Source organism: Delphinus delphis, chromosome 20, assembly GCF_949987515.2.
Source record: "Delphinus delphis chromosome 20, mDelDel1.2, whole genome shotgun sequence".
Taxonomy (NCBI): Eukaryota; Metazoa; Chordata; class Mammalia; order Artiodactyla; family Delphinidae; genus Delphinus; species Delphinus delphis.
Window position 1 is genome coordinate 35,621,493 of NC_082702.1, and position 26,408 is coordinate 35,647,900.

Genomic DNA, 26,408 nt, shown 5'->3' on the forward strand with positions numbered 1-26,408 from the left:
TACACCACCCAGGATGTTCTGGTTTCGGGATTGCAGAGTGTCTGCGTGCTCTGGTCCTCCTCCTCCCCAAGGCTCCCCATTGATCCTTCCATGTGCATCACAAGGCACAGACTACAAGTCGACAGAGTGCACATTAGCTGTAAAATAATACTATTGGGAGGCAGAGTTGAAAGGGAAACCTCTGATTGTCTCTGACTGGCTTTTCTGCCTATTTATCTTCTAAACTTCAATTCTGTGGAAGTTGCTGGCAGAACCAAGTGTTATCTGAATGCACAACTGACAGCATAAAAAATCAGTTATCATTTTTATGTCTAGGGTTTAACTTCAAGAAAATAGCAATATTCAGATTGAGTAGATGGTTTAGGGACTTCAGGGGGAGGTGTAGTTTTTTTTTTTTTAATCCTTTTTGCCAAATAAATAGGGAGGCATAGCTAGAAAATGCTTCAAAGCTGTGAGAGAATAGATTAGGATTCTGTATATTTTTGTAGAATCTTCAGAAGTGAAATAATAAGTAAAGTTATATCTATAACAGCAAAGCACACGGCTAATGGAGCAGGGTAGACCCTCATTAATAATAGCAACTAGTGGGCTTCCCTGGTGGCGCAGTGGTTGAGAATCTGCCTGCTAATGCAGGGGACACGGGTTCGAGCCCTGGTCTGGGAGGATCCCACGTGCCGCGGAGCAACTGGGCCCGTGAGCCACAACTACTGAGCCTGCACATCTGGAGCCTGTGCTCCGCAACGGGAGAGGCCGCCATAGTGAGAGGCCCGCGCACCGCGATGAAGAATGGCCCCTGCTTGCCACAACTAGAGAAAGCCCTCGCGCAGAAACGAAGACCCAACACAGCAAAAATAAATAAAATAATAGCAACTAGTATCCTTGAGCATCATACTCTAGTTTCTGCTAGCCCCTGCAAATTCAAAGATGAATAATTTAGGGTGAACAATATACTATAACAATCGAATGAATACATCAAATATAACTAATTGTCAATTTCAATGTACCAGGCATGATGCTAGGTGCTAACTAGGTGCCTTCTCTACTTTAGATCATTCAACATTCCTATGATGTTGATATTATCACTCACGTTTCACAAAGAAGGAAGCTGAAGCTCAGAAACATGGGGGGGGGGGGGCTTTCCCATAGTCACACAACGCATATGTGGCCTAGACAGAATTCAAACAAAATGCTACCTTCCCAGAATTCCTTTCTTTGATGACAGAAGTAGGAAAGGGCATTGAAAAGAGGTCAGGAGCAGTCAGTTGAGAAAGGAATGGGTTTTAGATTCAAATCAAAGAGAACTACCCAACTTCAACTCTTTTCCTGTCTTTCTCCACAGATGGCTCCAAATGTGCTCAGTTTATCTTTGGAAAAGTAAGACTAATTACTACCATCTACATGAATCGTTAACCATTCACATCCAATTACTGACACAGCATAACCATTATACGTGTCCATAAACTGATTAATGTTGCTGTACATTTCGTCTTGTCTCCACACTGAACGAAGTATACCAAAGATTCTCTGTCTTCATAGTCTGTTGTGTCATGAGCTTTGGGTAGGAAAGGTAGAGAAAACTGACACGGTGAAGGTAATAGGTGGCATGACATAGACCAAGAGAGGATTGACTAATTTAAATTAGTTCTCAGTTCTCCAATGCTTATTTTATTTATTTTACAAAAAGTGAAAAGCGTTTTAAAAATGATGTGTAACACAGGCAAAATTATTTAAAGTCAATACATTTTTAAGGAATTTCACACATTCTGATTCCTTCCACTGCCAATCTACCTTAGTTCCTCCAATGTCTGAGTCATAATCTTCAAGATAGCCCTTCCAAAAAGAACTTTTGCTCAATCCACAGTTGTCATGTCAAGTCATGCACAATTCTTTTAGTCAGGCTTCTTTGATATCCAATGGAATATGGACACACTTCAAAAATTCCCCACCTGTAATCTTTAGGATCCAGTTTCCTCAAGCGATTTACTTTAGGGCCATGTTCAGGGTCAGAGGAGATGGATCTGCCTGGTTCTGAATTTAAGACACCCTCTAAACATTCATTAATTTCAAATCATATTAATTCCTAAGCTATCACACCCTAGAATAGTACAGATCTTTGGGATATGCCGATACCTATGATTAAAAAGTTTGATAGGTTTTTCATAGTTTATTTAGCAGCTCTGTCTTGTAGTTCTTTCCCACAGATTTAACACATAGTTCTGTGAGTAAAGGAAACCACATAGTTATCCTGTGAGGTGTTTCCAACGATGTAGGCCTATAGGAAAAGCCTCATTGGGATAGACCTCAACTCCAATGCTTATTGTAATGTGTAGAAACAATTCCCTTTCCTCTTCCCCTCACAATATAAATATAGATACAGATCTACACACACACACACACACACACACACACACACACTAATAACTCATCTTACAAGTTTAAGAAATAATTTCCAAGTAAATTAACTAGCTAGCATTTGTCACGTTTTCAAAGCAATACTGCAACTACATATATGAGGTGGTTTGGTCAAGGCTCTTATTGCTATCCTAGGAAAATGATTTTCTATCTCATTTTATCTTGTTTTCTACACTTGAAAAATGGGTCTAATAATACTTGCCCTTTACATACTTCAGAGAAATGCTGCAAAGATTAATGAAATACATGTAAAGAGCTGTAATCTGGATAAATTAAGAGATCATCATCATTATTCTACTGGATTCTTCAAATAAAATTTCCAGTAGAACTATGACCCTACCAACCTTGGTGAGTAAGGCAGATATAAGAATGCAGGAATAATGTGATTTTAAAAGAGCTTTTTGTTGTTTGAATCAAGTGCTTAAATCAAATGCCTAAATCTCAAACAGATCTGAGAAACTAAACAATTTTTCAGAAAAAAAAAAAAAAAGAATGAAGACATCTGAGAATTAAGAAACCAAGAAAGGTGTGATCTTCAAATGCTGCAAGCTGACACTTCAGTTGGCACCCAACCTTCAGATGGGATTACTATCATTAGACCCATGATTCCAAAGACTTAATAAGTGGACAATTAGGGTTTATCTCTCCTGGAATTTATCAAAATTAGTTGAGATACTCATCCAGCCTTTCCCCACGTCTGTTGCTTGGCTGTATGTGGATAAATTCCAGTTGATTTAATTTTTCATTTCTGCTGCCAGATGTTTTGACATCACGTATTATAGGCATCTAATTGTTTAAAAATGCTCTCGCATTAATGCAGGAGAGTTCTACTGTTTTCTGCCTTCTAGGCTTTAACTCTGGTAAGAAAGGAAGTAACTTTATTGTTTTCAAATATGAAACAAGGTCTGAAATTCACATCTGGCTTGACCCAGTACTTCAGCAATAGACCGATATAAACTTTTTATTTATTTATTTTAATTAATTAATTATACTTATTTTTGGCTGCATTGTGTCTTCGTTGCTGCGCACAGGCTTTCTCTAGTTGCAGCGAGCGGGGGCTACTTTTGGTTTTGGTGCGCGGGCTTTTCGTTGCGGTGGCTTCTCTTGTTGCAGAGCACGGGCTCTAGGCGCGTGGGCTCAGTAGTTGTGGTGCATAGGCTTAGTTGCTCCGCGGCATGTGGGATCTTCCCGGGCCAGGGCTCGAACCCGTGTCCCCTGCATTGGCAGGCAGATTCTTAACCACTGCGCCACCAGGGAAGCCCTAAACTTTTTAAATTAGCTGCATTCCTTTGAGAAACCCAAGGCTGATTCCATGGGAGGAGAGAAAGGAGTCAGAGAGAGAGGAGAGACTCTATATCCAGAATAAACTTAGTTATTTGCAAGGAGTCCATGTGCTCTTAACTTGAATATAGTCTACTGATGTAGAAAGACAGACTTGGTAGACATTTTAATTTTAGAAATTGCTCATTCAGTGATCTTGAGGAAATTACCTCCATATATCTCAATTTTATAAAATGAAGATAATATAATCTATTTACTTAACAGTCTCTTATCTCAATATTTATTTTACTAAGAAAAGTTAATAGTCTTTTGTCCATGCAAGTTACTTATGGTATGAAGAGGAGCTTCAGGCCAACATTATCCTGGCACCTTAAAAACAAGATCTAACTTCTGAGCCTCAAGCATGCACAACTCCAGGGCTGCATTTATGTGCTTTGGAGAAGACAGTCTGCAGAGAGGTGAGAGGATGAGCACTGTGTAAGGAGCAGGGCAGCAGCCATCTTGCTCCCTTGAAGACAGTGGAAACACGCCCATTCTCAATTCAATTTCTTCTGATGTGCTAACACTTTTCAAGGTGTTTACCAAGATGATTTCTGCCTGCTTTAAAAGTGTGTGTGACACTCCTTATACAGTTCCTAGGTAAAATAACTACGCCAGGGGCTTCCCTGGTGGCGCAGTGGTTGAGAGTCCGCTTGCCGATGCAGGGGACACGGGTTCGTGCCCCGGTCGGGGAAGATCCCACATGCCGCGGAGCAGCTGGGCCCGTGAGCCATGGCCGCTGAGCCTGCGCGTCCGGAGCCTGTGCTCTGCAACAGGATAGGCCACATCAGTGAGAGGCCCGCGTGCCGCAAAAAATAAAATAAAATAAAATAAAATAACTACTCCATAAAATTGATGGTAATACACAGAGTGACCAAGAGGTGGTATTATTGTTACCATCCTCACAGTTTGTATTACCAGAATTGATCTGGTACATATCTGTTCTTGCAAAATGAATATTAGTGAAGCACATGCTAATTACAGATTCATGAAAAGTCTTAGGGTTACCAAATGACTTTACACTGTCTAGCAGAATGATCCTGAGAAAACAACTCAAGCTTTCTAACTTTCAGCTACATCATCTAAAATGTAGGATAATACAACCAGCCCTGGCTTATTTTCATAGTGTTGTTTTGAGGCTTCAATGTTGTAAAGAATAAAGAATCAGTTTACCAAATATATAATATAAAAAGAGAAGTGTAAGGAATTCCTATTACTAGCAGAAATGAAATCTGGAGGCCAAAGTTATCCTTATCTGGCAAGAGCCTCACTTTCATGACTAAATTTTCCAAAATATCATTCGCCTTGCTACATTCACTGAGATTTAGGGTTTTGTCCTCAGCTTTGTGGGAACAGAAACTTTATTCTGTCAGCACATTCCTGAAGAGAATGGTGCTTCAGCACAGGTATGCATTAGCCAAGCCCATGGAAGACACCTGCTTAACAAGAATGTGAACACATTAATTTACAGTGAAAATAAAGTGTCCGCCAAAGGCTTTGGAGTGTGGCACAGTGGTTAAGGCAGAGGTTCTGGTGTCAGACAAACGAAGGTTCAAAGTTTGGCTCCACCAAGTACTAGTTGTAAAGTCCTTAAAGCTTAAAGACGCACAATAGCTATCTGATTTGCTCATTTGCACAATGTAGATAATCTAATTTCTAACCACACAGGAAAGTTTTGTAAAATACATGGGTGACTACTTAGGATGCTGTGTCAAGCTCTGAGGAAAGTAAGTTCAAGAAATGATGGAATGATAGTTGTTGTTGTCATTATTATCATCATCATCTAGGTCAGCAAATTTTACTGCAGCGTTTCTAAAATTGAATAAAATAGTCACAAAAATTGGCTTGAAAAAACATGGAGTGAGAGGAATGGGAGTTAGATGTGCAATTTAAATCCTAGCAGCCCTGTGTTCTGTTAATCCGCCTATTTCTAGAGGCAGGGCTTGTCTTGAAAGAGCACATCAGGCTTGGTCCTTATACCGGGGTGTTACTCCCTGGAAGACCTGGATGGGCCCCCCGCCTTTATCTCTGTGACATACTTAATTCCCTATTCCTGCTCATATGCCTCTCTGAAAGAGTAACAATACCCGGGATTTAACAGAAGGCAAGTCTTTGAAATGTCCTGACAAAATGCTGTCTCTAGAGAAGGCAGCCTTATTTGATGAGACCCTAGAAATGTCAATTATAATGTCAATCTATTTCCACTGAGGATAACTTCATTTTCATTCTGCTCTTAACAATGACCAACATTTAGTGAGCTCTTACTCTCTATACTATACCAAGAATCCTATGAAAGATGTTATATACATTACTTCTTTCAATATCCAACCTACATTTTGCTGGTGATAAATTATTTTATCAACATGATATCTAAGATATAGCAATACTTCTTGCTGTTACTATATCTCAAACTAATTGGGAAGATAAATGCCTTCCTAAAGCCATGGTTCTTAAACAGTTTGGTCTCAGGGCCTCCTTATACACTTAAAAATAACTAAAGAAATCAAAATGTTTTTATTTATAAAAACATGTTACTAGCTTATATCTCTCAATATTTAGCAACTAGAAATCACAACTACTTTTTAAAACAAAATAATACACACACACACACACATTTCATTAGCCATTGAGCAATGATACCAACACATGTTATGTAGCCTTTGGAAAACTCCACTCTCACGTGTGAGAACATGAGAGAGAAAAAGGCAAATAGCATCTGTGTATTATTATAAACACACTGTGACCTCATGGAACCCCTAAAAGGGTTTACACTAGACCATACTTTGAATATGCTGTTTTAAAGGATTAAAGATTTTTGCTTCCCCCACATGTTCCCCTGTATATTTCAACTATTCTATGATTTTTTTAAGACTAGGGACTATGGTAGGTGAAGCATACAACACTATAGAAAAATGTTATTATGTACACCTTACAAATGATGAAAATAAGGCTTAGAAAGGATAAGCGCTTTTCCTAACATCACCTGAGTTACAGGTATTATAGTTAGCTTACAACCCCATATCTTTCTGTCCCCAAACCTGTGCTCTTCATTCTCATATTATGCTGCAGCCACTGAAGACCCATCAACCTGAGATGGGTGAGAACTTAGTGATGGTCTCATTTTATCCACAGGCTAAAGAGAACTCTGAAGTCCAGAAGTACCATTATGATAGGTCCAAGAATTGAACCTATGTTTCCTGAATGGATTTATCATACCCGACTCCTTGCCTCTTAAAATTAGTTGTTCCTATTGTAGACACAATAATTACAGTATGTGTCCATTAAGAAGAAGGACAAAAATATTCATGTGAAGGTGTAGATGAGCCAAGTTTCTTGGCAAAACTATGCTGAATAAAATAAACATACTACCTTATGTGACTTTTATATTTATGATTTTTATCACAAGTAGACTACCAGCAATTTAATTCCCTGATTTTTTCTTCCCGAACGTATAGTGCCTAGCACAAAGCCTGGCATTTAATGACACATTTGTACAGAGATTAATATTTTTCAAGGATGTTTGCCCTGTTTTCCCATCTGTCACAATTAGTAGCACCAAAGAGTAGAGAGTTCAGGCTTTGGTATTAAACCTGGTGGATTTGAACCTCATAGTGTTAGTTAGATCTGTGACCTCATATACGTTCCCTGACTTCCCCAGATTTCATTTCATGTATTTCTGAAACAATGCTCAGGATGTGTCCATCCCAATGCTGTTATAAGGAGTGAATGAAACAAATGTTTGCACACAGTGGTGACTGTCATTCTGCCTGGAATTAGGTAGCATCTCAAATTCTAGTTTGCCTTGACTGCCACTCACAGATATTAGTAAATTTAACAGAGCTAGACGCTGAATCAAAGGAGATCGTAGGAGAGTTGCTCTGTATGCATCTATGCAACTTTCCCAAATCGTAATTCCTATGATGTCCAAAGACCAGTAAGCTTCTCCAGTCCTTCTACAAACAGACAATATACCTTGGGTGTTCATTTTTATTGTCCTGTTGGCTAAAAAGCACAACAGAAAGGTCCACGTGGAAATAAGTGTGCATACAGTGGAGGCTCCCATAACCAGGACTGAAACAAGCCAAGATCAACAATTCCCTACCTTTCATCACAAAATTCCCAAAACATCCTGGGTGGATTCATGCTATTCCCTTCACCTGCAACATTCTTGCTCTTCCTCTTCACTTGTCCCAATAGAGCATTGCACTTGACTCCTAGGGACACTGGAGAAGGCACCATACAGAGCTAATTTCTTCCTCATATGTGTTGTTAGGATGTGTTCTGTCTCCTTCCATTAGACAACCTGCTTGTAGTCCAGCAATTATCTCCCTACTGCAGAAGCCCCGCATCCAGGCCGGGAACTATGTCTTTAACAACATGTGACCATAGTGTCTAGTACAGAGGTGCAGAAATGTGTTTGACTCACTAAAGTTTTGTGTGCTCAGTCAACAGTCATTTGGTACATATACTGACTAATTTATTGGATCTTAACTCTCTTTAAGATGGAGACTACAAGGGACAAAATCAATCATTCAGAGACCAAAACCAAAATAAAGATATCTAATTCAGTATTTTCCATTTTCACTAAGGTCTCCTATTTATATGCCAGAGGCCATTTGTAGAACATCTAAATGCCTTTTTCAACCCATGCCTAACCAGTCACTTCTGATAAATATCCAGATATTTTCAGATTTATTTTAGGTTATCAGTTTCCCTGAGAAGTCACCCAACACATCAGTTCTGTCTTCCGTGCTTTTTATATCGTTTCTTAAATAAACAAATGTGGATTTGTTGTATTCTGGTATTCTGTGGAGTTCAGTCTTGGTTTCTTTGTAACTGCTACATAATTATATTGGAAATGTGAAAAACACTTCAGCAGGAAATCAGATGCTGGCTCAGTGTGGGTATGTTTATATCCAGAGATACTCAAGTATTAACCGGCAATGAGATTCAGATACTGTGCCTAAAACACAACCTGAAGACAAGCCTTATTTTAGAGCTACGAAAAATACATATAGATATATTTTTATAAAATAGAAAAACACAGATTTTCTTCATAGCGCATTAGAATTGTTTGTTTTACTGGACAAAACAGTTAAAGTCAAGACAGAGAATGTTCTAAAAAGTCAGTGTCTTTTTTTTTTTTAAGTCAGTGTCTCTTGAACATCAAGCTCACAATAGTTCACCTGAAAGAACAGGTGATGAGGCTTTTATTATTATTGCCATTGCTAAAAACAGATATAGAGAATATATTTATATTATACCATATTAAATTATAGTAAATAATATGTAATAATATAATGTGATGAGTATATTAATGTAATCTATATTAATTACAGAAATATGATAATTATATATGCATATATATTCTCTATATCAACCAGCTGAGTGTTAGTTCCCTATTGAGTATTGCAGTTTCCTTTTAACCAATAAATAAACACATTAGATTGATCAAGGAAACTGTTGATGTTCAAGTAGGTTGTTGTTAATGTAAACTAGGTTGGAATTCATATTTGTTTGGCTGCATAGCCGACGCTTTTTCCTTCCACATTTGTCATCCATGGTTTTATTCCATGTCTCCCTTCTTCAGCCTATTGTTAATCATTCATTGTCAAATTATAACAGCAGGTGTGCGGAGCAGACTTCAGCATCATTCTAGGCTTATCTCAGTGGGTTGCAGGAGCATTCAAACTTCAATAAAGGAGCCCCTTTGTTTTAAATTTAGGAACTGGAGGTTCCTAAAAATCCAAATTCCCCTGGAACAGCTAGTTCACAGATGCAAATTTTAGATTCATTATCCCCAACTGGACCTCCTCCCACCCTTTCAGTGGGGAAAAAAGCGTATCAGTGACATCCCATTGTGTTCTAACCTGTTTTATAAAGAGCTAGTCAAAGGAGGGCTGTGAACTCTTAAACTTTGGAAGGATGGACCATCTTTTCTGTTTTTTGACTTGTTAACATGAATCATGATATGTCTCAGGAGCAACTAGGCTATCACTAGGAGAGGATGCAGGCTCAATTGTCAGAGATTGGGCTGAAGAGTCAAACAAACCTAGGATCAAATCCAAACTTAGCCACCTAAACATGGAGAGCTTGAAGTTTGGTATCTTCGCTTTCTTTATGAGATGAGAGACAGGTGGTACCAATTTATGGAACCGTTGTGAGGATTAAATGGATAAAGGGCATGAGAAGGGCTAGAATGTTGCCTAGCATACAGTAAGCAGTAACTCTTAATTGTATCATTACTTTCATTCTCGTCACCAAGGTTTAGTCTCCATCAGTTTCCTTGCTGCTCATTAGTTTTAGCCAGATGCCAATTTCTGTTCATTCAAACTCCATTTCTAACGCAGTTTCAGTTTTACTCTGAATCAGGACTGCAGGGGTTATAGCAGTGCTTCTCCAAGTGCGGGACCTGGGCCGGCAGCATCGGCCTCACGTGGGGACTTGTTAGAAATACAGATTCTTTGGCCCAGTGTTCTAACAAGCTCTCCGGGCGATTCTGAGCCACCATCATAGCCATATTCTTCCCCTTCTCATTCTCTAGGTTGTAGGCTCTCTGTTCCACTCATAACCTATTCTGCTCCTAAATCTGGAATGCTAATATTCTGAGCCAGACATTTCCCTTATTTTGATATTTCTATGTATTTGATGGGCCCCTCTGACACAGAGAATAAGATCATTTCCTGTGCCTGGCATCCGAAGGCAATCATAATTTTCCATACTTAACTTTCCAACCATATATTCTTTTCTCTCCTGAGTTCTCTAATCTGCAGAAGATATTCTGTGCTCTTCTCCTCTTGATTAAGACGTTTGTGAGTTTGGAAATACATCTCTGACAAAAGCCTGCTGTTGCCTTTATGACCCTGATGAAAATATACCATCCACAAAGAATCTTCCCAGAGAAGACTGTCTCTCCCATCCAATGGAGAGATCCCATCCTACTCCAAATTATATGCTTTTTATAATATTATAAATATTTTTATATAATATTATTTTTTATAATAATATTTAGAGTTTCAGTGCATGCCTTAGAGACAGTTTCTTTACATTCTACTTCCTTGCTTCTTTGTGACAAACAGCATAACCCTTGACCTTGGGTATCACATGGGGTGAACCCTTGTCCTATAGCTACTCCAGGAACAAGAAGGTATCAGTATCATAAGTGAGGGTGTAGAGTGACCAATGCCCTGCCACCCCAAATTAGATGGAAGCAAGTTATCATAGTTCAAAATTCTACCATCTGGCTAAAAGGGCCACCTGACCTGGCACTGAAATGCTAGGTGGGTGGGGGTGGATCAGAGATGGAACTGGCATCTATTTTTAGCCCTGACTTCTAAGCCCTGGATTAGGGAGTCCTGTAATCAGAAAACATGCTGCATTTTCATTCTTTAGGCTTTGCTGCTTTGTAACCTGCTTCCACTTACTTGTTCAATACATATCAGATTAAACGATAAACGGGCTCATTGGGTAATGAAGTGTGGGCTGGCATAATTCAAGGCTTGCCTCAGGCTCTCAGAGGGAAGAGAAATAAAGGTTCTTAGATCAGAAGCCTGGCTCCTTGGGGAAAAAGTGAGAGGACCTGAGGCTCCTCTCTGCCAGCACCTTTCTCATGGTCTCTGTCTCTGACCTTAGATCGGTTAATATTCTTTGGGAATTCTTCCTTTTGAGTACAGTCAGTGCCCCACAATTTTCATACAAGGAGAGCATAGTCATTCCTGCCCTTTATGCCTCACCTTCAGTCACTCAGGAAAGAATGACTTTAAAAACTCCAGAAAAGCCACTGTGCCTATGTGCTTGTCTGCCCAAGACTTTTAACAAACAGCTAAGTGGGGTATATTAAAAGCAGAGATCCTTTCCACCAATTAATCAATAGTGTCTGTTTAGAGTCAGAAATAATCAGGTTACTATCTTGTGGTATTAATTCTTATTTCCTTTATTCATTCATTAACTCAGCAAATATGTACTGGGAGCCCCACTGTGCTAGGCTCCCAGGATAAAACAGTGATCAATAACAAGCAATAATAAAATGTCTCATGAGAACAAGGACTTTACCAATTTCTCCCTTTAGAAATGTATTTTCAAGGAATTCCCTGGTAGCCCAGTTGTTAGGACTCGGCCCTTTCACTGCTGTGGGCCCGGGTTTGATCATCCCTCGTCGTGGAACTAAGATCCCCGAAGTCACAAGGCATAGCCAAAACAAACAAACAAACAAACAAAAAAGGTAATTTCAAAACCTCAAGCAAGTAAATGGGTATTATAAGCTGCAACCAGTCTCTTAAAGGCAAAGAGCATGGATCTTTGAGACCTTATAGCAAAGGATTAATAATAGTTGCTAAAGCTTACACTAGCAGTCAGGTAGGAGACATTTTTGTAGCATTAAAAATGTGCTAATAGATTTATTATGAATAATACAAATTGCTACTTAAGTTGAAATTCTAAAGAATCTATAGTTGACAGCTGTTAGAAATACTGTGTCCAATCCTTTTTCTCAAATAAGTAAGACGTGAGAGCAGAGAATTTTAGATGTATGTGAGAAGAGGAATCTAGAAGGGACGTACCTATGTGTGTAGGCTACAGGTCCATATGATTCTTGGTCATATACACTGAGATTTAGCATCCCAGTGTGAAATTAATTTTTCTAAAAAAGAATGCCCATCATATTTGGAAATTCCAACTCCTCCCATCAAGAGGTGACATTTGTTTCTCCACTCCTTAAACCTACTCTTGGTAATGTGACTTGCTTTGACCAGTGGGATTTGCAAACTTGATGCAAATAGAGACTTGGCAAGTACTTGCTCCCCAGTCTTTTGTTGTTCCATGGATGCCTGGGAGTAGCACCAGAGGAGCTGAGCTAGCCTATGAGAGGATGCGAGGCCATGTGGGGCAGAGAAGAGGCGCTAACTAACGCCTAACTAGCCTGTCATATATACAATTGGTGCCAATATAGATCATCCAGCCCCAGACAAGCCACCAGCTGACCAGATAGACTAGCAAAACCAGTTCAGACCAAAAGAACCACTCAGCTTCTCCAGAGAACCACGAGAAATACATCTTTATCATTTTAAGTTTTGACACGGTCATTTATGCAGCAGAAGTGAACCAATACAAATCAATGTCCATATGACTATTTTGGTTCCCTTTATTCCTAAGCCCAAGTGGCTGGGAGAAAAAGGGAGATCTGAATGACAAATAGAATGTTTAGATAAAGGACATAAAGTTTATGTTTATGCAGGGTTGAGTAGGCACCAGGTTTGGTCTGGAGAAGGATAGAGAGGAGGGTGAGGAAGGAGGGGGGAGGGGCACTAGAGAGGGGAAAGGAGAAACGTTATTGAGTCCTTCCTATACGCCAGGCTCTATTTTACGCAGTTTAGCTGTATTACATCATTTAATTGTCATGACAAACTTCAAATATAGCAACTGAGGCTAAAAGAGATTATGTGACTTATTCAAATCACACACAGAGCATATGTTCTGGCTCTGAAAATTTGACTTCATAGTTTGGTTTTACCTAGTAAGCACTACTGCTGTCTGAGAAAGCAGTGGTAACAGTAACTGTGACCTTAGTTTGGGGTTAGAAGGAGGCTTTTAAGGTTGCCAAGCTGGCCAGGACTGACAAGAGGAAAGAAGCCCCCTCCTTTTGGATACATATTTTTGTGGAAAATTATACCTCCCAAATCAGCTCAGGATGATACGGCCTCAAAAACTCACAATTTGTATATCCTTAAAATAAAGGTGCGTGGTTTCACTTGATGACAAAAAGATTACTTTTAGGCATATCCTCTTTAATTATATAAAGTGATAAAATTAATGTTTACTTTATAATTATTATGATAATTAATATTAGCATAAGCATTATTACCAGAAGTTTATTCTACGTTAGGAAAGATATTAGGATGTAAACATATTCATTCCTTATCACACACCTCTAAAGGTGTTTCAATATATCCCCCATTTTATAAATAGGGAAACTAAGCCACAGAACGAAGTAATTTACCAATGGAGTGAGTGTGACTGAATGAAAAAATTATGATTCCATCCAAGCAAACTGACTTATAAACTTGGCCACTTAACTCATATGTTATTCTCTTTGACTTGTAGACTGATGTCTGCACTTTCTTCCCAAGTCCATGTGCTTCCTCTGTCCTCAGAGAAACCGTAGCTGAGGGTAAATCAACCTACTATCCTCCAATATTTATAATCTCTTCACATATCTAGGACCTCCCCTACCTGCCCCCCCTTAATCTGGTACCCTCAAGTCTGGAGACGAGCATTTGCTATGACTGGTCAGTTTGCTACAACTTGCAGCTGAAAACCTTGAATTACTATTTGCTGCCTACTTCCTATCCTTTATCTACAGTTGTCTACAGTAGGAGTTACTGTTAAGGATTTGAGGAGGGTGGTTTATAAAGAGAGACCAGGGCAAGACATAGGGATGGAAGCCTCTTACCTTCTGCCTTTTTCTGGGTTAGGATTAAGGGGCTATTAGGCATAGTGATATCTTAAAGGAGTTCCTAGTTAAAATCTATTGATATAGCTCCAGTCTCAATCTGCAGGCTTTTTCTAAATATCAGTAGATTAGAACAAAAGAGGGGTAAAGATGAAAGAGATGGAGAGGTGGTGGGAGGATATCGGTAGAAAGGATGCAGAACAAAGAGGAACTAAGGGAGAGATTCCCAAGTCAGTATTCAAGTAACTGGAGCAGCTGTATATGAAGTGGGCACTATAGTGGTTAAAGTAAATCTGGTGTGGGTTACCCACAAAATGATATTCATGTGGGGCCTGTATCAGGCTTCTCCTTGAACTTGGAATGACACTCCCATTCTTCCCTGTAGGGAAATCTTATTTTGTATGCTGATCTCTTTCCCAGGAAACTGTAGCTTCCCCTTCACTTTCCCATAATTTATTTCCACTTCCCTTCATTATAATCTCTGTTGTTAAGAATACTGATCTCTACCTTATAGCACCTGCATGCTTGTCTGAGGTAGGGGGATCTTGCTAGGAACTTGCCATGTGCTTATATTCCCAGACAGTCAGCCATAGTGCTACAGCTTCTCTGATATTTGGGAGCCCTTAACCACTCCTGCCCCTGAATTTTACTGTTCACCTCAGACTTTGATCATCCTTTCCCTTCTGTGAGAGTTACTGAACTGGACAACACCTTCTCTCCATCTGCTTCCACTCAATTCTATACAAGGGAATGATATTGATCTTAAAGACACTCTAGTCCTGATTATGCCACAGGCAATAGATAGAGACACTGCATATTTTGAACGAGATCTTGATATAAAATCTGAAGTCCTTAATTCAATCAGGCTCTCCCAGAATATGCCTGCTTCATTTCGAGGGTTTTTATTTAGGCACAGGTCAATGCACCATGCCCGAACCAGGGACAAGAGGAAGGTCAGTGAACATATTGGCGGTGCAATGAAGAAACACAACTGCACCCAGCAGTGACACACAAGTCACGACTACCAATTTTGTTGTTGTGGGGAGAAGGGGTAAAAGAAAATATAAACCAAATAAATAATTTAAAATTAAGCTGTTATTCAAAGCCTCAGGTTAGGGCTGTATTTACAAGAACATATGTGATTTATTCATCAATTACTAAAGATTATAGATAGATTTTAAGCTAAAAGGTATAGTACCATCACTTTGAATTCAGTTCTTACGACAACCTAAATTTAAAAGAACAATTATGATTCCCATTTCACAGGTGGGAAAACTGAGAGCAAGAGAGAGGAAATAATTTGCCCAAGGTTGTACGGGCAAAATGTGGCCAACTCCATCCAACTCCAGGACCCAGAATTTCTCGAAACAATGAGCTCCCTATAAAGATGTATTTTTCCTAAGTAGCCTGGGTTGGACAAAGCAATTATTCTGGCAGCTGGGCCCTATGTCAGGAAGAAACATTCCTTAAGTGCTATCAGACTAGTATGTCCCCTGGGAGATCTAACCATCATTAGTGAAAAGCTTCATTGACAATATTGTGTGCAGCCCACTGCAGTGGGCTAGAGCAATGCATTATCAATAACTCAAAGATTCATTTAATGGGCAATTATATGCTTCCTGCTTTACAATAATTTCAGGTAACCAATAGTAGTATGCTTTCTGCAAATGCCAGTTGCCAGCTCTCGGGTACACAGGGTCAGCGGGATTCCCCACTTTCCATCCCACGTCACCACTCTCTCTGGGAAGGACACTCAAAAATGGGCATTCAATGCCTCTGAAATGTCCCTGCAGAGACTCTATGTAAGAAAATGTTTCCCTTACTGTCCCCCAATATCCTTTATCTCTCTGACAGCTGAGCTTGTTACCCATATCTCTCTCTTAAGTAGGTCTTACTACACTACCCAACCTAAAGGGATCTTGTGCCTCATCTGACAAGCCTTAGCTCAAACCTCAGCTCAGTGAAATATCACCTATCACCACAGGAATAACAAAAAATAGAGACCAAAACACACACACAGAAGAACACGTCACCTTTTTCTGCCCTCCTTCAAAATATCATAATTATGTTTATAATAGAAAATTATATTAATTATAATATAATTAAATTATAATGTGAATCTGATGGGGAGGGTGGAGGGGAGGTGGGAGAACTTGCGAAAAGTGGATTCCTGAATGGCTGCCTTGAGTTTCTGATTCCATAGGTCCTAGGCAAACACCAGAACTCTGGTTTGAACAATAACCCAGGTGACTGGGATCAGCCGGGCATGTCAAATTCTCTGTGAACTTCATTGAAAAATGCTGTCCCCTAAAATGTTCCTCAGTTTCCTGATCTTGGAAATGGGAATAGAATTCCCGTCTGAACAGTTCCAGAGTCTGGCTTTGTCCATTAGGCAATGTTCCTCCCCTGGGTTATAAACGTTAGAACACGAGGGCCTGAGCAAATGCAGGCTTGTTCTTTCCACCAGTGCACTCTTGTCCCTGCACCAGCCTTCCGCTTTGCACAGAAGAACTATTTCATTCACTTGTTTTAGGAAATGATGTGGCAGTGTCAGAAGCTCGATTTAAGCAGGAGGATGGAAGGAAAGACGATATAGGACAGGGTTCCCCCCAAAGAAGGCATCTAAGAGCATGTAATCTGCAGTTAAGCAACAAGGGTACCAATCTTGTCTCCACCCTTTGTTCTCTTGGAGACCCTGGGCAAGTTACTTAACCTATGTCTGAGATTCTTTGACTGGAAAATGCATACAGTAATAGTACCTGTTTTCAAAGACTGATGTGAGTTAAATGTACCATAGGGATTACATGATACTTTTTCAGTGTTTAGCTAAATTTACTTTAAGCCTTCACCACCATGGTACACAGCAGCCATGCAAAATAGTTTCAAGGGATGCTACTAGCAAAGCTACTTAGCAAAGATGCTCTATACAAGCCTAATCTCTTGTTAGTACTTGGGCATCTAACTGCCAGATCATGTAATGAGATGTGCCTGTTGATTGCGATGGCAAGTTAGATCTATTACCACTGAAATTCTTGGGAAATATACACAGTGAAGCATCTCAGCCTTGGTTAAGTGAATCTGACACAAGAGGATAAAGGATGATATCTCCATTCTCATTAAGAGATAACAGATGGACTTTCCTAAAATCCATTTTTTAGCTTAATTTCATTTGTTTAAATCTTTTGTCTGAAGAGATGGTGATCTGAGAGTAATTTTAAATTGTTCTCCCTGGAATGAATATTTCTTTATTAGAACCTCCCCCTGTGGGGTTCTATTGTCCAGGATAGTTTTAAATATTCATCTCATCCAAATACAATAAATCTCCCTTTAATATTTTTTTCCAAGACATGGTCTGCGGCTTTGGAAGATAAACATTACATGACGGGCTAAATAATAAAACCAAGTGAAAACAAGTTTCTAAGCCATTTTCATAGTAATTCCAATATTTCTTACGTTCTCTGTGATCTTATTTCAACTTCCTTTCATGATTTAGAAAAAAAAGATAACCTAATTTTACATTTAAATTTCTAGAATTATGCCCACCTCAGCTTATATTTTACAGACTAAAATTAAAGTTCTCTTTTGTACTCTGTCTTGTTGGTTTTAAGAAAGTTACATGCAAAAAGTCAAAAAAAAAAAAGTTTAGTTTTCAATCTCTGAGTAAAAAAAAAACAAACATCAAAAAAGGATGTAATAAAAGGTGAGATAACTCCCATTGATGTCAACAGAATAATGTAAGTTTGGGTTGTATATTTTTAATTCTGTAAGGTTCCAAGTAAAGCTGAGGGTTGTCATGTGGACAGAACCATTTCCTATTTGGTCTCTATGGAGCTAACTGTAACCTTGAATCTGGGGCATACTTGAGTGATTTCTGTGAAGCCATGAAGAAAACTTAATCTGATCTATGTTTCAGTATTTGTTAATCAATCATATGTTCATTGAAGGAGGTTTGTGGTCATACTTTTTTTTCCACACCATCAACATGGAACTGCTTGTAATTCCCAATACTCATCACCTTCTTGCTCACCTCTGTGTCATTCTTTATAGATATATCAGCAGATTCCAACTCACACTTTTATATGCAGGGGCTTCCAAGTGCCATTAGAAGGAAAACTTCAAGAGGCCCAGGGTTTTTGCTTATTTTGTTCACTGCTATATCCTCAGTCACTAAAACAGTGCTTGGCAAGTACCGAAGACTCCATAAATAATTATTGAGTGAATGAACAAATGAATGTCTTCTCTTATTTGGTTTGGTACCCTTGTCACCCTAGAATTAACAGCTCATTATCCCAGAGCATCTGCTTTTGTATCTGTCTTCCTTACTTGTCTGTGATTCCTTGCAAATGAGACTTTTGTTTCTGGGTTGCCCCTGAAATATTTCCTAACCACCTATTCTGTGTATTCATTTCCCTTTACTCTTTACAATGGAGTACCTGGATTCTTCTAATTAGGGCCTCCTTGATGAATATTTAAGTGAAGGCATCCATCTCATTAAAAAAGTGTCATAGATTAAGGGGAACTCAAGTAGGTTTTTATGTTCAATATATGAGAAAATTCTTTTAAAAGTAATTATTGCCTACATACTTTAAAGAAAACCATGGTCCTTTAGAGCGTTTTTATATAGCCTCAAACCAATCTAAATAGATACAGTTTTTCTCAGACACTTAAGGTGATATGCAGCTTCAATACTGTAAATTGTAAAAATTTCATATCTAGATGGGGTTAAGACTTCTAATAAACCAAAGCCACCAAATGGGATGCTTTGTTTCCTTTATCCCTTAATGTTACAAGGGAAAACTATTGCCAGAGTCACATACTGGAGAAGAAAATGGTACTTCTAATAAGTAAAAACACTGAAGTTTCCAAAGCTCTTTTTTCATTCCATATCAAGCAGGTTCTTTGCCTGCTTTGAGTTGCCAAAAGAAACATTCTTCACTCTTGAATCGTCACTTTTTCACACCGTGGTTGTATTCTGTTTTCTTTTGTTTTTAGTAAGACTCCATGGAAGACATTACCCCACATCTCAGAACAAGGAAAAACCATGCCCTTCATCAAGGTCTAGATTACTCTTCCTCTTACAGACAAATTTATCAACATATCTCAGAGACATTAGCTGTGAAACCAGAGCAGATTTTAGAGAGAGCATAGAGCAGATCTTAGGGCTGATGTCCTTTACATATGTATGCCCATGAATCTTGCTTATTGTGAGTTTTTATTTCCTTATTCAGATTCCTTCTACCCTAATTCCCTCAAGAATGTAATGTCTCCCTTGAACTGTGTAAACTGTGAAGTCCTCATCAGCTCCTTTATGGAAAAATAAAGTCAGGTAATATGCACAATGTCTTTTGCTTAGAAAGAAAATGAATATCACATCCCCTTTGCATGTTCTGTATAATAAAAAAAACTGGAGAGACAGAGTGTGAGTTCTCATAGACAGAATAGCACTAAATTGTACCATACAGCTATTGTTTAGAGACTAAATTATAGTGTCATTAAGTGTAATCAAAGAGGCTGTGCTATTAAAAATTGGCAGAAGGACTAACATGTGTTATTTTAACAACCCTAGAACCTCCTCTGAAAAAAAGGTTACATTTTCACATGTAATTTATGAAAAATTTTACGTTGAAGATATAATTTTAAATAGTCCATGATTGTTCTTGGATTGGAAGAATCAACATTGTGAAAATGACTCTACTACCCAAAGCAATCTACAGATTCAATGCAATCCCTATCAAACTACCACTGGCATTTCTCACAGAACTAGAACAAAAAAGTTTCACAATTTGTATGGAAACACAAAAGACCCCGAAGAGCCAAAGCAATCTGGAGAAGGAAAAATGGAGCTGGAGGTATCAGGCTCCCTGACTTCAGACTATACTACAAAGCTACAGTAATCAAGACAGTATGGTACTGGCACAAAAACAGAAAGATAGATCAATGGAACAGGATAGAAAGCCCAGAGATAAACCCACGCATATATGGTCACCTTATCTTTGATAAAGGCGGCAGGAATGTACAGTGGAGAAAGGACAGCCTCTTCAATAAGTGGTGCTGGGAAAACTGGACAGGTACATGTAAAAGTATGAGATTAGATCACGCCCTAACACCATACACAAAAATAAGCTCAAAATGGATTAAAGACCTAAAGGCCAGAAACTATCAAACTCCTAGAGGAAAACATAGGCAGAACACTCTATGACATAAATCACAGCAAGATCCTTTTTGACCCACCTCCTAGAGAAATGGAAATAAAAACAAAAATAAACAAATGAGACCTAATGAAACTTCAAAGCTTTTGCACAGCAAAGGAAACCATAAACAAGACCAAAAGGCAACCCTCAGAATGGGAGAAAATATTTGCAAATGAAGCAACCGACAAAGGATTAATCGCCAAAATTTACAAGCAGCTCATGCAGCTCAATAACAAGAAAACAAACAACCCAATCCAACAATGGGCAGAAGACCTAAATAGACATTTCTCCAAAGAAGATATACAGACTGCCAACAAACACATGAAAGAATGCTTAACATCATTAATCATTAGAGAAATGCAAATCAAAACTACAATGAAATATCATCTCACACCAGTCAGAATGGCCATCATCAAAAAATCTAGAAACAATAAATGCTGGAGAGGGTGTGGACAAAAGGGAACACTCTTGCACTGCTGGTGGGAATGTGAATTGGTACAGCCACTACGGAGAACAGTATGGAGGTTCCTTAAAAAACTACAAATAGAACTACCATATGACCCAGCAATCCCACTACTGGGTATATACCCTGAGAAAACCATAATTCAAAAAGAGTCATGTACCACAATGTTCATTGCAGCTCTATTTACAATAGCCCAGAGATGGAAACAACCTAAGTGTCCATCATCGGATGAATGGATAAAGAAGATGTGGCACATATATACAATGGAATATTACTCAGCCATAAAAAGAAACAAAATTGAGCTATTTGTAGTGAGGTGGATGGAACTAGAGACTGTCCTACAGAGTGAAGTAAGTCAGAAAGAGAAAGACAAATACCATATGCTAACACATGTATATGGAATTTAAGAAAAAAAAAATGTCATGAAGAACCTAGGGTAAGACAGGAATAAAGACACAGACCTACTAGAGAATGGACTTGAGGATATGGGGAGGGGGAAAGGTAAGCTGTGACAAAGCGAGAGAGAGGCATGGACATATGTATACTACCAAACGTAAGGTAGATAGCTAGTGGGAAGCAGCCGCATAGCACAGGGAGATCAGCTCGGTGCTTTGTGACCGCCTGGAGGGGTGGGTTAGGGAGGGTGGGAGGGAGGGAGACACAAGAGGGAAGAGATATGGGAACATATGTATATGTATAACTGATTCACTTTGTTATAAAGCAGAAACTAACACACCATTGTAAAGCAATTATATTCCAATAAACATGTAAAATAAATAAATAAATAGTCCATGATTACTGTGTAAGACATATTAATTCTAAAAAACAAAAAATCACCTATCATCTCATCTCCCCAAAATGATATGTATTGACAGTGTAAATTTTCTTTCTGTATTTTCTGCATGTATATATGTATGTATATATGCATAGTTTAACTATGTGAGTAATAGTTTCTATATCGAATATAATATATATGTTAGGGTCCACTTATTTAAATTATGGTATATAGTTCTTGAATTCTATTTTTTTAACCTACCCTTTTATACTAAATCTTTCCCCATATTTTTATATGCAAAACATTGTTTTTGATGGCCGAACAATGGATATAGATATAAGAATACTTGGATAGAAGAATGTTTCCTTCCCACATATATTGCAACTTTTTGGTCATTTACCACAGTGTACCTTATTTCATGTTGAGGAATGTTGCATTCAAAGGCTCCTCGGGAACAATAAAATAAGTTCCAATGCCAAAATATCTAATAGAAACTGGGACCACTTATCATATGATCCCTAGGCATAAACTGAACTCAGCCACATAAGGAAGAAATGAACAAACCCAGGCACTTACTGATTTCGGTAGCAATGATTGTTATGTTGTGCCACACGCTTAATTCCCTGTCAAGCGGTGTTGCAAGCGTTATCTTCCCATCATCTGCATTAACGTTGAATTGTCTCTCCAGGTCGGTGTGCCGGTCGATGGAAAACCTACAAAACAGATACATTTGTAATCTACTTCACTGTTTCTATGATCCATACATTCCACAGCAGACCTTTAGTAATCCTTAGAGAGCCATAGTTGTGAAGTCAAATGAAATGGGAAACACAATGGCATCATAATTTGTAAAACAAAATGACTGAATGCAGCATAAGAAACTTAATAATTATTGTCTAAGGAGTAATTAGCTACATATGCAACACGGAGGTCATAAACTGCCATCAGTTTCAATAGGTAACATCTTCAAAACTGGATGCTGATGAAGAGTTAATTGGACGATCCATCACATTTATTGGACAGCTTATGATAATTAGCAGTTGCCACAAAATACCATATAAAACAATGAACCCAAGCCCAAAGCAAGATGGCACTAGCCAGCAAGTTATTTGCGGCAGTTCAAAGGAAATGTGTGTTTGTGTAAAACTTGCATTTGATTACACAGTATGTATGTGTTACTGTCGTTGCTGCTGTTGGTTTGTTTTGTTTTCATTTTAAGTAAAATATATATTTAGTCTCCTATTTGTCTTTGTCTATAGAAATCAGATGTTTACTGATTCTCTAGTAAAATTTTTTAAATTGGACTAGATATTTTGGCAGATTTACAACACACAATTTCATGAAATTTAAAACTTTAAGTGGGCAGGTTAGTAGTTTCTCTGTTGAGAAAACTCTTCCAAATAAGACAACATTAAGATGCTTTGTGTCTATGGCCAAGTGCTTCTTGGGAACACTAAGTATCAAGATCATACAGGAATTATTTTTTTCACAACATTAATATCCTTTTTATACACCAGTATCTGAGCTTTGGCAATGGAATGCCAAATATAAAAAGCTATATGTCTTAAGGAACATAAGGCATAATTAGAAATATCGGTCTATAAATAAGCAGTGAAATAAACTAAAACAGGATGGAACAGAGGCTCAAAGAAGGATACTGTAGACTAAATGTTTGTGTCTCCCCCAAAACTTATATGTTAAAATCCTAACCCCTAATGTGATGGTGTTTGGAAGTAAGGCCTTTAGGAGGTAGTTAGGGTTAGAATAGGTCATTAGAGTAGGGCCCTCCTGATGGGATTAATGACCTCATTTAAAAAAGAAGAAGAAGGGGACATAGGCTCTCTCCCTGCTCTCTGCCAATGAGGATACAAGAAGAGAACCATTTGTAAACCAGAAAATGTGCCCTCACCATACACTGGATCTGCTGGTGCCTTAATCTTGGACCTCCCAGCCTCTAGAACTGTGAGAAATACATTTTTGTTGTTTAATCCACCCAGTCTATGGTATTCCATATCTGTAGAAGGACAAACTCAGACCAAGGCCATGTACAATCCCATCTAGGAGGAAGGACTGAAGAAAACCTTCATGGTTGAGGTAACCTCCTAAGAAGTGCACATGAATTCGATTTACTCGTACCCGTTAATGCTAAATATGAAACATGGTCCATGGCTATTTGGAGCTTAGCATATTTTTTTTACATGGTTTTTATGGACATTTATTCTATCATTAAGAATAAGACTATGTTATTATAACAAAATGAGAAAAAAATAAATTTCCCATAGTGTTCTGTCTGTAGGTTTGTACTGTTAATATTTTAGTGGATTTCACTGCAAACATATATATGTATTTTATGTATATCTACTTATTTATGTGTATCTACTTATTTGTCTGGTTGTGAAGATTAAAAATAAAGCATAAATCAGTCTCTTATTTGTATCTATATCTACCTATAAAGAAGGATGGATAAGTGGATGGGTAGATAGATGATAGGTAGATAGACAGACATATAGGGATATGGATAACTCCTTCCTCCTTTTAGCTATTTCTTTTTCATTAGAAAGGATATTTATATCACTTATACCAGATGCAAATACCAAGAAAAAAGGCATTTCTGTGAATCTTCCCCACCAAACACAAGCATCACTAAACATTTTGGAATAATATTAAAAAACACTTAATTTTATTGACAATAGCTTATTGCTGAATTACTTGGTAAAAACATGTACCATGAAATTATAGTTCCTGGTACAGTAAAGACTTAGATATAAAGAAAACTAAGACACTGACATGCATCTATACACCAGGAATTTACAAACCAACCCCATGCCTAACCCCCAGGACGATTAGAGAAATTCAGAAAGAATTTAAGAACCCAGAGGCATATCTGAATTAACAGTGCTTGCAAAATAATCCTGAGCATGAGGAAGTAAGTGTTCATTGCAAAACATTTCAATCTGTTGTATTATGGGAGAAAAAAGACTAAAAAACCTTTTCTTGGGGAACAATGATTGTTGATTTTCTTTATCTTTATCAACAATGATTGTTGATTAGACCTATGAAGTTCCAAGTTGAACTGTAAAATAACTGAAAAGACATGGGTTTTGCTCCAGATATCATGAACACTCTGTCTCTTAAAAGAGCTAAGGAATGTCCAGAGGATTAATTATCACTATCTGCATCATATTCATAAATAAACTTTGCAGGCATTGCTGGGTTGTAGTAATTTTATTATCTCACTGCTGATATTTCACACACTCATGCATCTACCAGTTTCCCAGAGGCCACAGTAAATGAAAATCAGTCTAATCACTGATACTCAAGAATCCCAAATCTGAAACACACTCCATGGCTATTTGATTGCTGTCCAGTAAATGCCTGAAACTTCTGGCCTAGAAGCAGCACTGGGAACAATGACAGGGTTTTGGAAGTTGGTATTTAAAAAAAAAAATGCTGTTTGTTTAATCCCTTAGTTAAAACTATATTATGCAGGGACTTCCCTGGTGGTCCAGTGGTTAAGACTTCGCCTTCCAATGCAGGGGGTGTGGGTTTGATCCCTGGTCAGGGAGCTAAGATCCCACATGCCTCACAGCCAAGAAAATAAAACAAAAGCAATACTGTAACAAACTCAATAAAGACTTTAAAAATGATCCACATCAAAAAAATTTTTAAAAAACCTGTATCATGCAGACCTCAAATTTGGAATAAATTATATCTCTATTATTTATACATTGCTGTTTCTGAGATAATTAACAAATTCATTGAGCCTCAGTTTCTTCACTGGTCAAACATGAAGTACTCAGATCCCAGGTCTGGTTGTGAAGATTAAAAATAAAGCATAAATCAGTCTCTGGTGCTTAAATAGGTGCTGAAGATATGATCATCATCAAATCACCATAATCATCATGTCCCATTAAATGAAACTTTATATAAACTTCCCTCCTTGGAAGGTGGTGGAGAAGGCCCCTTTCTAATAGTTTATAAATAGCATAAACCTGGAAAACATTTGGGGGTTATTTAACTCCCATCACTCTAACAGAGGCAGGGATATTGTTCTCATTTTTTAAAGATCCAGTTCATGACAGACTTTATGGGGTGAGTCATAAGAATTTATAAAATAGGCTATAAATACAACCCTTTAGTAAGATCACAGGCAAGAATGTCATAATATTACGAGATCACACAATGGGAGGAACTTGGGGAAAACAATGACTTAGTTTAAAATTCAGTTTAAAGTCTACCTCAACTATTTCAAGAAGCCTCTTGCTCCCTTTGTAGACATTTCACACATTTTATTGCCTAACAGACTTTATAGTAAAGGCTGCCAAGAGCCTTTGCTAAACTGTTCAAAAATCCAGACTTAACATAGTCAATAAGCATGCATTAGACACCAAACGTATACCAAGCACAGTGCTAGATGCCTTTTTCTTTCTTGCATCCTTCTCTCCTTGGTTTCTTGTAGAATGAATAAAAGAAAAATCACTCTTACACAGATGTTACTTAGTTGTGTTATTAATCTCTCTGTACCTTTGTTACCTAATCTGTAAAATGGGAATTATAATAGGTTTTGTGAGATTTAAACAAGGTAATACCTATAAAGCACTTATTGCAGTGCCTAGTATGTAGTAAGTGCTCAGGAAATATCTACTGAAAAATTTTAATGTTGTCATTACTTATCTGGAAACAATAGGTTTCTACTGACAATTCCCAGGCCCCTCTTCAGTGGTAAGCCAGTATTCCTTTTACTCCTGCTTCTTTGTCCCTAAACAGTTCATCTGGGTTCTCATATCAGTGGAAGCAAAC

General features: G+C 38.2%; 1 protein-coding gene and 1 non-coding gene across 2 annotated transcripts in view; both read right to left on the bottom strand.

The window, feature by feature from the left end:
* The window catches only part of CDH8 (cadherin 8), a 379,689-nt gene that overhangs the window by 108,323 nt on the left and 244,958 nt on the right, over positions 1-26,408 (bottom strand). Inside the window, exon 8 of the mRNA XM_060000736.1 lies at positions 22,185-22,321. Coding sequence (XP_059856719.1) covers positions 22,185-22,321 — 137 coding nt within the window. The remainder of the gene's footprint in view (positions 1-22,184; positions 22,322-26,408) is intronic.
* LOC132417351 (small nucleolar RNA SNORA18) lies at positions 2,176-2,306 on the bottom strand. Its single transcript, XR_009517794.1, has one exon. It is a non-coding gene; the product is annotated as a small nucleolar RNA SNORA18 (small nucleolar RNA).